This window comes from Rosa rugosa, chromosome 7 (genome assembly GCF_958449725.1).
Source record: "Rosa rugosa chromosome 7, drRosRugo1.1, whole genome shotgun sequence".
Classification (NCBI taxonomy): domain Eukaryota; kingdom Viridiplantae; phylum Streptophyta; class Magnoliopsida; order Rosales; family Rosaceae; genus Rosa; species Rosa rugosa.
Window position 1 is genome coordinate 11751675 of NC_084826.1, and position 13967 is coordinate 11765641.

Here is a 13967-nt window from a genome sequence, read left to right on the forward strand (position 1 = left end):
TCCCCAAAAGGGAATCAACTGGAGGTTCCTTTGGAATATCACCGCGACGGAAGAGAGGGAAATAAATCTGCAGCCAAAAGGCAAGGATCCAGAAGGGGCCACTAATTTCGGTATCAAATGGGCGCATTACGGCTCTATAAAGGGAGCGATATAACGCACCCAATACAGGTTGCCCAAGGCCAACGCAAATACCATTGTAGAGAGCAGTGGCCAGAGAATTCCAAGGTCCAGTAGGTTTGTTGGAAGAAGTGCAAAAGATAAATTTGCAAAGCCAGAATTCCAGGAATGCGATACCTCCTGTATGGTCACGCCGAGTGCAGTAATATTCGCGCCAGGATGGGTAGGATCTGCTGTGATGCCCTCGACCAGCCATATCCATTCTCAAAGAAAATTGAGTGCCATCAAACTGACCATGCACATAGGGGTCAAAGTCAATGGGCAACCCCGTGATGGTAAGAACATCCAGCAGAGTTATGCTCATTTGCCCAAACCGGAAATCGAATGTATTGCTGGAGGTGTTCCAGAAGCAAAGAGCGGCAGCTAGCGGTGCAGGGCTAGTATTATTGGGAAGACAGAAGCATAGATCGATGGTTTGGGTGATACCCACCGCATCCCATCGGGCCAAATCTCTCGCTCGGACCTCCTGATACCAAATATTTTCCTCGGGAGCGACGGTAGGCCAGTAGCCCACTTTCCTCCTTGGTCCCCAACTGCTAAAATCACCAGGCACCTGCCGAAGAGCCGCTATGGGACGGCGGATGGGAAGCCCATAATAGGCCATAGCATCATCTGGCAAACGATCGCGAGGTGTCGGACCCAGACTCGCTTGACTATCACCGCTACCAAAGCCCATCAGTCGACTTCTCTCCTCTCCGTTCTGACTTCTACATCGAACACTCATGTTAGTTCGCCAGGCGAATGCGGCTTTCTCAGTGATTTCATCTGCCTGATCGATAACGAATGGTTTCTTGGATGCCATTTCTAGGTCGCAAGGAATACTTCTCCAATACGCTTTGATTTATAGCTCAAATATGTTTGGAGATTAATTTATTAGCTGGGCCAGTAAGTGGCCCTAGTTGATAATTAATGAGTCATTATTCCATCTTGAGAATCGCATCTAAGGCGACAGTGAAGATATTCCACCTTTTCCTACCACCGCAGGGCCAGCATAGTGGCCTGATGTTTTTTAAAACATGATCAAAACCGATGCGGTTTTAGATGCTAAAGTTGCAGCAAAATATGGTGGTTTCAATTGGTCACACGTCATGATGACGATAGCCATGATCCAATCATCCTCTTTGGCATAAGACTCGCGAAGGATTAAATGAAAGCAAACAGTTTGCTATTTTGCATCTTATTTCGCCAAGTACTATAGGCCTTGATCTAGCCAGGAAAGCGGCTCCAACACCTACATTTGAAAAAATCAACAGAGAGCCAGCAAACAAGGTAGATACTTTTTGCTATACACATGGCGAAGCTACCACCAAGGAAGAGAAGGATCCTCATTCGCGATCAAAAGCAGTCTCCTTCGCATGGGGGGCACGCTAAAGTTTTGATTGCCTACAACCTGCCCAAGTTTCGCTAGATCCATGGGGGGTAATAAAGTTGGCAAATGAAGCGTCAGTTCATGCCAAAGGCAATTCAGTAGTGGTATTCAAGCTTTATGGCCTATTTAGAGGCCTATATGGAAACAGTCAAGCCAATACAAGTGGCTATGGAACAACGACTTTGAAGCAACGACATTATAAGAGTAGTGTTGATTCAAGACCTCTTTAGTCAAGACGAGGACCTTTGACTTCGAGGTCTGGGGGGCAATGTTTGGACCCAAAATGAACATTTTGGCCTGACAAGGCACGTCTTGGAGAAATTGAGCCAATATCAGTGGCTCAAGCTATATATTGTCGACAAGCTCGAAATATATATTTAGAGGCTAAATAAAGCCTACTATGGAAGTATGACAAGTCAACTTTAGCACATTTTCCTACTTCGGCTAGGAAAAACCGAGCTAGACAAGGAAGGATGGGTGGCAGACTAACCAAATGAAATCGAAATGTGCTGAAACTTTCCAGATCCATTCTAGACAGCCCAAGGATCATTTCTTATGAAGAGTGCAAGAGATTTTTTTGAGTGGAAGGCCTTCAAACAATCAGCCCAATTTTCTACAGAAGCAAAACTGGAAAAATGGACCTGTAAGAGGTCCAGCAGCATTTTCGGCCCAACCACATGGAATAAAAATCTGAAATTTTACCAGGGTGATCTACACTCATAGTGGAACATTTTTTATGAAGAAGTCGAAAGCTCATTCTGAAGTCTTGTTGGAGAAATAATTGAAGGAATAAAGGGGCAGAAACTGACCTAAAACCAGCTCAATATTCACATGTTCATGTTTCCTACCCACATGAAGAAAGCTAGATGCTTTTCTTCTTTTCCTTGGATATATTTTTCAAGACAATCTCTTTAATAGATCATCATCACTTCCATGTTGTTGCACCTTCATGCCTTGCTTTCATTTCATCATTTCTCTATCTTTTCCATATTTTACAAATCACTTTCATATTCCACTTTCATTATTTTTCTTCCACTCATCATTTCACTCTTCTTTTTCTTCCCTATATAAACACTTTCTCTTCTCATTCTAAAACATTCCCTATATAAACACTTTCTCTTCTCATTCTAAAACACACATTCACATTCAACAACAACATCTCTAAGATGATCTAAGTTCTCTCTAGAGCAAACCTCTCTAAGAGCAACTCCTCTCCTTCTCTTTCTCTTAGCGGTGATCACACTCCTAGTCCTAGTCTTCTCAGAAGCCGACCTTCAGTGCCACCAAACCCTCTGTCAACGTGCTTCGGTCCTAGTCTCCTCGGGAGCTGACGGTAGTGCCGCGACCACAACGGTTACAGAACCAGCCAAGCAAGGGTAACGCCCTAGCAACCCAGCCAAGCTAAAGTCACGCTTTAGCAAGATCTCAACATTTCCCGGTGATGTCGCTCTGCTCGATCTACAATATTGAGTATCGATTGTGTTAACAAGAAGCTCAGCAAAAGTCCTCGCCACGAGGCACAAAGAATCCCACGACGAGGTTGGTGCTCTCCTCGTCCACAATTGCTTGAAAGAAGTCAGGTCAAGGGACACCCCCGACGACCGCACCCGAACGGTGCTGGCACGCCCGCGCAAGAAAAGAGACTGTTGACCAGCTGCAGCAAAATTGGAGCCAAACAATTGCATCAAACTTGAACTAGTTTTGGAGGTAGATGAGGGCTTCAACTGTTCTAAGAGTTAAAGAACTCCTGAGTGGATCAATTACCCTCTTTCCTGTGCCGAAACTACTCTCACTAGCCACTGTGGAGACTTCGATTGCTAAAACATCCTTTGCCACAGCTTGCAAGTTAGGATACTTTGAACCATTAACCTTCCACCAATCTAAAATCTTTCAATCTTCATCTTCTTCAAGCTTTTCTATGGAATCTACAAGTATCTATCAACCTCTCTTCCAACCACCATTGCTTCACCTTCAAGCTGCTTGTTCCAATTTACTAGCATAGCAGCCCTCTTCCCTGTTAGTCCTCCTCCTCATTTGCCAACACTTGGTCTTGGTGTACTGCATACCCTCTCCCACCACTTTTTTCTTTTTCTTTTGTGCACTATGATCACCATTAGAATATGCATAAAGGTCGCACAAATTTACAACAAGCTCTTTCACTTCCTCTGATTTCCTCTTAATCTCTTCCATGTCCATGGCAAGCATTGTTTCACACATTCTCTCAAATTTTTTTAGTTTATACCTTGGATCTAAGACAAGTGCTCAGGAAAAAGCTTATTGATGTCTTATAGTGATCCAAAGTATTTTTTGAACTTGTTACTCATTTTGTTAGCCATACCAAACAAAATCTTATCACTATCACTTGATTGATTGTTTATGTGCTTATGAAACAGCTCATCCAGCTCTACCTTGATTGTAACTATGTCATGGAAGGCTTTGTGTGATGTAGGGTGAAGTTGTGCACGCACACTCACTGTAACATCATAGAAAACCTTTAGAAACCTCAGAAAAACAGTTGCTTTCTCCCAATCTATTTCAATTGGGGGCCCTACCATCTTCGTAGGTTGTCTTATTGCCTACTTTGAGTAATTTCAACTTCTTCATATTCATCAACCAACTCTTCATCTTCATGTTAGCCAAATAGCCACCCTCAAGTACAAGGGGTATAAGTAATAGTATAGGGATTTAAGAGAGGTTGTCAAACCCAGAGGATTGGATTTCTTTCACTGGTTAGGGTGTGAACCTAAGGAGAGCTAGAATATGAAAATGTACAATCACAAACCTAAGTTTACAAGGAATCTAGGCTCATGGTGAGTATGTGCAAGATGGAGTAGTGATTTGATTTTGGTTTTTGAAGATAGTTTTGAATTGAAAACAACTAGATGCTCAAATATACACTAAATTATTCTAAACTAAACTAGTGATCAAATGGATGAAAGTTAGGATTTAGATTGTCTACCACTAATCTGCCTTGCAAGTATTGATGCATTTCAATATAAATGATGCTAAATTAATTAACCAATTTCTCTCCCTGCATCCCTCTTGAGTATGACAAAGGACATGCTCCTTTTGTGATATCAAGCAACCCCTCTCGGGTGTAGTACTTAACTACTTGAATCATGTATTTCAAGCCGGTAAGGTATCTAGTGCATTACCCTAAGTGCATAAAGTTTGGAGATGAAGAAATCATGCAAACCAACCAAGCTTATCTCTAAGTGATTGTAATTCACAACCCCTACATGCACACCTAGTGTGCTTTCATGCTTTAACATTCAAAGGTTACCAATCTTTAAAAATTATATCATGACATACAAACACACATACTCAAAGTGGTAAAGTCTTGCATATGCATTCAACTCTTGAACTAGCATGTAGGCATATTAAAGAAAATTGCATCACATCATATTATAACATCAATTTATACAAGATTGGCTAGGGCTTTCAACCGTAGCCCCAACAAAGTAACTACTCCCTCATAATCATACAAATTAGCATCAAATCTATAATATACATCAAGGTACGTAAATTAAAGAGTTAAAGGAAAGAATGAACTGGTTGAAGCTTGACAAATCAATGGGTAGCTCCTCCCTTGTTTTCCTCCTTCAATGCTCCTTGAATCCTCCTTGATGTTGGAATGGATGGATGATGAACTTCTTTGTTGGTGATGAATGAAATTGTGATGAAGATATGATGCTTCTTTGGCTAACTTTAAGTGGTAGTGATGGAGTAGTGGTGGTGGTGATGGAGTTTGTGGTGGTGGTGATGGAGGTTGAGAAGTATGGATATTATGAGTTTGGATTTTGGATTTTGGGAGGTGGAGATGGAGGTTTTGTTGTGGAGATAAAGAGAAAAAAGATGTAATGGGGTGGAATGGGTGATGGTTTAAAAGTGTAATGAAATGATGCTTATATAGAGAAAAGAGAGAGGAGTAAAATGATGAATGGAAGTAAAGATAGCAGTTCAAGCATTGTAAGAAGCATGGAGGTGGAGTAAGAGAGTGGTAATAGATCCTAAAAATAAGAGAAAAATGTATGGAAGAGATGGAGTAAAAAGAGGGAAGTAATAATGAGCTATTAAAGAGAGTAGAGTAGAAAAATATGGCTAAGGGAGAAAAGAGGAGCAACTAGCTCTCTTTATTATGCATGAAAGCATGAAAATGAAGAGTGTTGGAGTGGTTTTGGGTCACCAAAGTCAAGATGACAAGCATGGAAGAGAAAGTGTGCAAGGGATGCCTATTATCCAAATGATAATATGTTGGATAGAGACCTTGCCATAGTCTTGTAAGATTTTTCTAGGGCTCTCCTTGATAATTTCAGCATCATAGAGACCTTCCAAAAATGCACAAGAAATCCACTCAAAAAAGGTTCTAGGTCAAACTGCCAAGTTTTGACTAGGATACATCTTTGAAGCTTTCTTCAATTGAATCTTCACCGAGACTTCGGAATTAGCCTTCGACTTCTTCATACCAAATGTTCCTCGATAAGTGTAGATCATCATGATAAAATTTCAGAGCTTAGTTCACCTTGTTTTAGCCGTAAATGCTGTCGGAATCCGTACAGGTCCTATTTTGCTGTTTTCTTCTTTTAGTCAGAAATTTGGACCGATCTTTTGAAGGCCTTCCATTCCAAACTAGCTCTTGAACTCTGCATAATAAATGACCCTTAGGATGTCTAGAATGGATCTGGAAAGTTTCAACTCATTTGGAGTTCTTTTGATCAGGCTGCCGCCTCTTCTTTCTTGCCTAGCTTGCTTTCCCCTAACCGGAGTAGGAAAATGTGCTAAGGTTGACTTTTTAGTGTATTTCCATGCTTCTCCATCATTTCCTAGCATGATAAATATTTAACACAAAAGTTAAGCAAAAGTACAAGATTAGGGGAATAATGGAATTGGATTAGTCAACATCTAATTAGACTTTAGAACAAGTAATTTCCATGTTTTATGACACAAATACGTATATGAATTATAATCCAACACTTCATCAAAATCGCTCAGATATTTCACATCCTTCTCTGCAATTCTATCAAAAGCCCTATGTAATTCTAAAGTTGTGTCCAACATAATGAAAGTGGAATTCCACCTTGTCGGCACATCTAACACACATACTTTCCTATACTCTAACTTCTCTTTCTCAACACTGAGCTTAAATGCATCAAGTTTTTGTCCTGAACTCCTCACATATCTAATAGCATTTATAATGCTAGCCACTTACCTATCCATTATATGTAGACTAGACCTCACAATAATGTTTATAATGTGAACCAAGCATCTCACAAGCATAAACCTCCCTTCAAACATTGGTTTCCTTGGCCATCCACTCATTTTTTTCTTAAGGTACTCTATGGCGCGCAACCTTGTTTACTGATGCATTGTCCATTTATATAGTCAATACCCTGTCTAAGTTCCACTCAACCAAGCAAGTTTGTAGAATCTTTCCTATGATATTGCCACTGTAGTTTGGTATTACACAAAAATTAAGCAATCTTTTGTGCATATATATTCCACCCACAATCTATGAAATGTGCAGTGATTACCATATAGTTTATGTTTTAACATGAGGTTCATGTGTCTGTTGTCAAACAGACAGAAGGTGACCTTAATTCCTTTTTTAGTGTCTCCTTTTTGGCATCATACATGCGCACAAAATTTGTTACTGCCATCTTTCTACAAGGTACTTCCCACCTTGGTATTGCTACCTTACAAAAATGCCTAAACGTTGGCATTTTATCAGCACTAGAAGGTAATTCATCCAACACAATCATCACATAAGCAGCATCTAGACATGCTTATTTTGACCATTGCCTTGAAAATAAAGTAGATTTTTGATCTAAGACATTACTACTTAAGAGATGTTGACTATCTTCTAAGTTATTCCTACCAAGGTACGCTTTGCAAACCAGCTCTATATGTTTCCTAAGTGAACTAGTACCATTGTTCCTAAAATCACAAGCTAAATGAGTGGGGCAGTACTTACACTGAGCTCACTTTGTATTGCCGACTACCTTATCATTTCCAAACGATCTCCACTAATGGCTGGTCGAATTTGGTGAAGTGTATCCACACCATTGACCTTTCTGTCTTTATCTTCTTCTCCCTCTTTCTTGTATGACTCTTCACAGGCTCAAACTTCTTCTTCCTTTTTCTGTTTCAAAGCACAAGTTGTCAATGTTGGACTCGGAGAAGGTGTTTCAGCATTTTGTTCATGTTCATCACCTCTAGTTTATTCAGCGACCACAATCTCATTACTGCCTTACGAAGAATGAGCAAGGAATCAGAGTTCATCTTTCCTGATGAACTAGAGAAGAATTTTGACAATTCACTGAATTGGATTAGGGTTTTCGAAGATTTTCACCTTGAATTAGAATTAGGGTTTAATTAGGTTGAGTTTAGGGTTTTCGAGCAAGGCTGCATGTGAAATTGGGGAACAACAAGCTGTGAGGTTGAGAAGCTGAGTTTAAGGTTTTGATCGAAACGGTCAAAACAGTTACTCGTACGCCAATAACAGCTTTAATTGTAGTGATATTTTCTTCTATATATAACAGTCAATGTTCTAAAACGCGGCCGCCCAGCCCGCCTAGGCGCTGGACGGCACCTCTCCGCCTCGAATAATGCATAATCGGAGCTTCTGGGCGCTGGGATTTTAGGCGGGCGCCTGGGCGGACTGGGCGGCTGGGCGGTTGGGCATCTCCCAGTATCAACTCTTCCTCCACCATCTCAACCGGCAGCTGCTTCAGCTTCTTCACCCCTCCGCGTTTTTGGCTTGCTTCAGCGTTTTTGGCTTGGTTTTGGAGGTTGGAGAGAGTTGATTGGAGGTGGGTTTGGAGAGAAGAAGGGTTGGGGTTGAAGAGAGGGAGATGAGAGAGGTGGTGGAGGAAACCAGAGCAGTGGGTTTGGAGGGAGGTGAAGGCTTGTTGGAGGTTGAGTTGAGGTGGTGGTGGCATGGTGGTGAGGGAGCATTTGGGTTATTGGGGTTGCCCAAGTTCATTTTTCTGCAGATGATTTCTGGGCAGAACTCAGAAGTGAAGAAAATCAAGGAGCAGATGATGATGATGAGTGAGAGAGGGAAATGACGAGGGTTTTATTTTTTGCTTTTGCGTTTGCTTTGTTGTCTGGAAAAGACCGAGGGTTGATTCCAACTGGGGTTTGGGTTTCACCTTTTTCATAAATTAAGTACATTGGGTGAGGTGAGTAAAAGAGGCGGTGGTTTTTTTTTTTTTTTTTGAGAAGAAGAAAGGATTTATTCCTTAAACAGAAACATTACAATCAAGAAAATGACACAAAGAAGACTCTCCAAACTCCCTAGAATCAGAAAGAGAAACAGTACTTAATTCTCTAACTGAAAACCGGCTAAAGTCTTATCATGACAGATAAGTGACATGAGCCAATCAGGCCCATCCTCTAACCAAACATAACGCCCATTATTTCGGGCTACAAACTTTGCAATTGCATGAGCAGCAGTATTTCCTTCACGTCGAACATGATAGATGGAAGAAATATTGACAAGAGCCATAGTATTTTGAATATCTTCAACCAGACCTCCCTCAGGAGCCAAACATCTCTCTTTAGAGTTAAGAAGATGAATAGCCTCCAAACAATCAGACTCCACCATTATATTTCTAAGCCTTCGTTCTACCACCAAATCCAGGCCAACTTTGATAGCAAGTAATTCAGCCACCAAAGAAGACACGGGATGTTGGAAATTTTTTCCACCAGCCACAATTAAGGAACCAAACTCATCCCTTATAATTGTCCCACCACCAAAACATCTATCCTTAAAATTTGCTGCTCCATCACAATTAACCTTTAGCTGACCACTGCTAGGGGCCTGCCACCTCCGTAAACTACCCGGAACCACCTCCTCCACTGCCTTAACTTCCACTCCAGCCCGGCAGCCCAAAGCCTCTTTGAAACACTTCAGAAACTTCACCCCATTCTCATATATGATATCTGAAGGCACAACAGCTCCCTTATGATAACAATTATTCCGCTCATGCCAATTTAACCACAACAACACAGCAAAAAGCTGCAACTCCTCCTTATCGAGAGTAGAAAAAGCATGATGTAACAAATGAATAAAAGAAGGGAACTGACCAGATGACAACTTTGAGTAAAAACCCGCCCTTTCGAACACCGCAACACAGCACGAACAACCCCATGTTGCGTGTACAGGCGACTCCCTGCCCTGCTGGCATCTGAAACAACTCGCTGAATGAGCAATCTGTTTCCAAAGTAAGACCTCCATACAAGGGATAAACCCCATAGAACATCTCCATAGAAAATGATTAATTTTTGGAGGCAGTTTGAGCTTCCATAAATGCTTCCAGAAATTTCTAGGAGCAAGAACAATGTTTATCGCCTCCTCTCTATTCTCCTCACATGCTAGCCAATATCCACTTTTCACTGTGTATCTGCCATTCTTACAATAATTCCACATATACACATCAGGACGTCTTGTAGCTCCCACGGTGATACTACTAATAGCCTCACACTCATCATCAGTAAACCAATAATTAAGTGCCTCCATATTCCAGCCTCCGTTATTGTGTAACAAGTCTGAAACCCGTAAGAACAAAGGAGCACCCTGCCTCAAAATTGGACGGAAACTGGGCAGACCTGGCACTCATGGATCAATAAACACTCTAACTTCCTTCCCATCTCCTATTCTCCATCTAACCCCCTTCCGAAGCAACTCTCTACCCCATAAAAAGGATCTCCATAAATAAGATGGACTTGATCCAAGCTCAGCCTCCATAAAATCATCCCACGGAAAATACTTTGCTTTCAACATACGAGCAACCAAAGAATCAGGATACATCATTAACCTCCATCCCTGCTTCCCTAATAGAGCCTGATTAAATAGAGATAAATCTCTAAATCCCAAACCACCATCCTTTTTGCTGAAACATAGATCACTCCACCGCCGCCAATGTATACCCTTACCACCTTCCTTCCCCCACCAAAATCTTGCTACACATTTATTAATCGCATCACTAGTCCCTGCCGGCAACTGAAATACACTCATCGTGTAATTAGGAATTGCTTGTGCCACAGTTTTAATAAGTACCTCTTTCCCAGCCTTAGATAGCAGCTTCCCTTCCCAGCCATGCACCCGATTCCAAACTCTATCTAGTAAGGATTGAAATAACTTTTTCTTGTCCTTACCAGAAACAGTTGGAAGGCCAAGGTAACGTTCATGACATGGCACAACCGGCATGTCTAAAATAGCACTGCAAGCTTCCTTTATAGCTGCTGGAGACTTAGGACTGAAACAAATCGCCGACTTATCTTTATTAATCTAAAAGTCCCGAGGCCGCTTCATAAGTAGAGAAAATATTCTTTAAAGCCATACAATCTGTTACTGTAGCATCACAAAATAATAGACTGTCATCTGCATAGAACAAATGAGAGACTGAAGGTGCACCTCTAGCTATAGCAACACCGTGAATTTGTTGTTCACGCTCAGCTTTTCTGATCAGAGCTGATAAACCTTCCGCAACAATCAAAAACAAATACGGCGAAATAGGATCCCCTTGTCTCAAACCACGCGAAGGCTTTATTTTACCAAAAGGAGCTCCTTGCAGCAGAACTGAATAAGTCACAGATTTAACACAATCCATAATTAGGTAAACAAATCTGTCAGGAAACCCCATAACCTCCATCATACGCTGCAAAAAACCCCATTCAACTCGATCATAGGCCTTTGTCATATCCAACTTAAGAGCAATCTTTTGGCGACTATCTTTCCCTCTTCTCTTCAAGCAATGAATTATTTCAAAAGCTGCAATAATATTATCATGAATGATCCGTTGAGACATAAAAGCACTTTGATTCTCAGCAATTACTTCCGGTAAAACAGACTTCAATCTATTGGCAAGAACCTTCGAAACTAGCTTATACACCACATTACATAAGCTAATTGGTCGATACTCCGTAACCTTCTTTGGGTTTTGCACTTTTGGAATTAAGGCAATAAGAGAATGATTGAACTCAGCAATTGAACCATCTCCATTAAGGAAACGCAAACACACATCCACCACATCATTACCAATTATATTCCAGAATTTTTGAAAAAATCTTGCCGGCATACCATCAGAACCCAGAGATTTTGAAGGGTTCATGTCCTTCAGAGCCAGCTCAATCTCCTCCCTTCTATACACTTGATCAAGACTCTTTTTGGACGTTGCATCCACTCTACTAGTGACAGCTTCAAAAATAGTTTCATCCATAGACCCCCCTCCAGCTGTGAACAGATTACGAAAATAAGAGACAAAAACACATCCAATATCAGTCACATCAGACCTCCATCGATTGTCTTCTCCCAAGATTCCACAGATTCGATTTGATCTCCCTCTTTGCTTCGCCGTTTGATGAAAAAACTGGGTGTTTCTATCACCACATTTGAACCAAGAAACTCTAGCTCGTTGCTTCCATAACAACTCCTCCCTCTCCAAAACCCCATCAAGCAAACATTCAACTTCGTTTCTTTTACAAATTATATTAGAAGTAGGAGGTTGATGTTGCAAGACATCAAGCTCCTCACGCAGAGAGGCCACCTTCTTCTTAACAGAACCAAAAGTTTCCTGATTCCATCTTTTTAATCCACCCGCCACCTGTTCCAATTTACCAACAACAGAATTAACTCCAAACAACCATTGCCGTTCTACCACACCCCTACACCCTTCATGAGTTAACCACATATCTTCAAACAAGAATCTTCTCTTCCTTCTCCAATTTCCCCCTCTAGACATCGGCGGATCATTTTCAAATAGCAAAGGACAGTGATCAGAAGACATTGATACTAGGTGGTGACAAGAAATACCACCCCATTGTTGAATCAGAGCGAGATTACCGAAACCTCGATCTAAGCGCTCTTTTACATTTGCATCACCCTTCCTTCTATTGTCCCAAGTGTACTGAAATCCGGTAAAAGCGAACTCATATAGCCCACAGTCTTCCACCGCATGTCGAAAAACATCTATCTGCCTTTGAGACCTCTGCACAGCGCCTGTCTTCTCATTAAAGTCAAGGATCTCATTAAAGTCTCCACAACATAACCACGGTTCCGAACAAACTCTTCTCAGAGAACGTAATAGATCCCAAGACAAGTGTCTCTGAGAAGTCTCCGGATGCCCGTAAAATCCAGTAAAACGACATTTCTTCTTATCCTCCCAAGTCACCATTGCATTAATAAAATAAAAGCTAGAGGAAATATAATCAACAACCACTTTATTATTCCAAAACAAGCACATACCTCCGCGAGCACCCCCATTATCTTCATTCCTTCCTACACAAAGGACTCCATCCATCCTCAAACGAGCCTTCAACTTTCCCATTTGAGCCTCAGTCATCTTCGTCTCAATAAGAAAGATTAGATCCGGTTTGTGAACGAAAAGGAAGTCCTTCAAGTCACGGAACGTCCGGGCCCTCCCCATGCCACGGACGTTCCAACATAGCAGCCTCATTTAGCCTCCCTCTCGGACAGTACCAGCGAGCCTGCAAACCTGCTCTCCATCTCATCCATAAACTGCAAACGAACCACCCTTGCAAAGACAAACTCCACCGGGCAAAACTACACACCAGACTACTGAGTTTGAGCAAACCCAAGCAGACCACAGCCCTCGTGACAAAGCAGAGGGCAAAACCGAACTAGATCCAACGAGGGGAACACCAAGAAGCCGAAAAACTAGAGTAAAAAAACCACCACCGATTCACTCACAAAGAGATTGAATCAAAGAAAGAATCTCACAAATCAACGCCGTGAAGGGAACCAACAACCATTATAAACAAACTGCCATAACATCCCATATCAAAACTTTGAACCTATAGCAAAGTTCACAGAACATTCAAAACCAAACCAACACCTTCAACAAACGATGAAAACCAGATTAAAACCTTCAACAAATGATGAGAACCAGATTAAAACCTTTAACAAACGATGAAAACTTGTAGAAAACCAAGATTGCCGTCAAGATCGAACACCCCAAACCCCAAAAACTCCGAACAACCCTCGTGAGGAGACTCAGAGGGACAAACAGTGACCAACTTTTCCTGAAAAACTGCCAGATTCCATGAACCGGGCCCCACCTCAACTCATGCTTTCCATAGAGTAATCTCTCTCTCTAGTTTTTAGAGAGAGACGCTCTCCATGCCAAAAGTCCATTGCTGGACTTTGAATTCAAAACAAAGAGGCGGTGGTTTAGATAAGAAGGAATTGAAAAAGGAGAAACTGTTGGGTGATGTGTTGGGACAGTTGGGTTTGCGTTGAATATGGATGATGTCTTGATTAAAGTCATGTGTTTGACTGGAATGAGTGGAATCTATTGATATAAAATATATATTTTTTAGAATATCTTTATTTATACCTTTTTTTAATTGAAATATTTATTTATAGTTTATAATAAATACTTATATATCTTTTTACATG

At 41.3% G+C, this 13967-nt stretch overlaps 1 protein-coding gene across 1 annotated transcript; it reads right to left on the reverse strand.

The window, feature by feature from the left end:
• Positions 1–10163: 10163 nt before the first annotated feature.
• LOC133722836 (uncharacterized mitochondrial protein AtMg00310-like) lies at positions 10164–10757 on the reverse strand. The gene has a single exon (XM_062149700.1). The coding sequence runs from the start codon at positions 10755–10757 to the stop codon at positions 10164–10166; it is 594 nt and encodes a 197-aa protein (XP_062005684.1).
• Positions 10758–13967: the final 3210 nt, after the last annotated feature.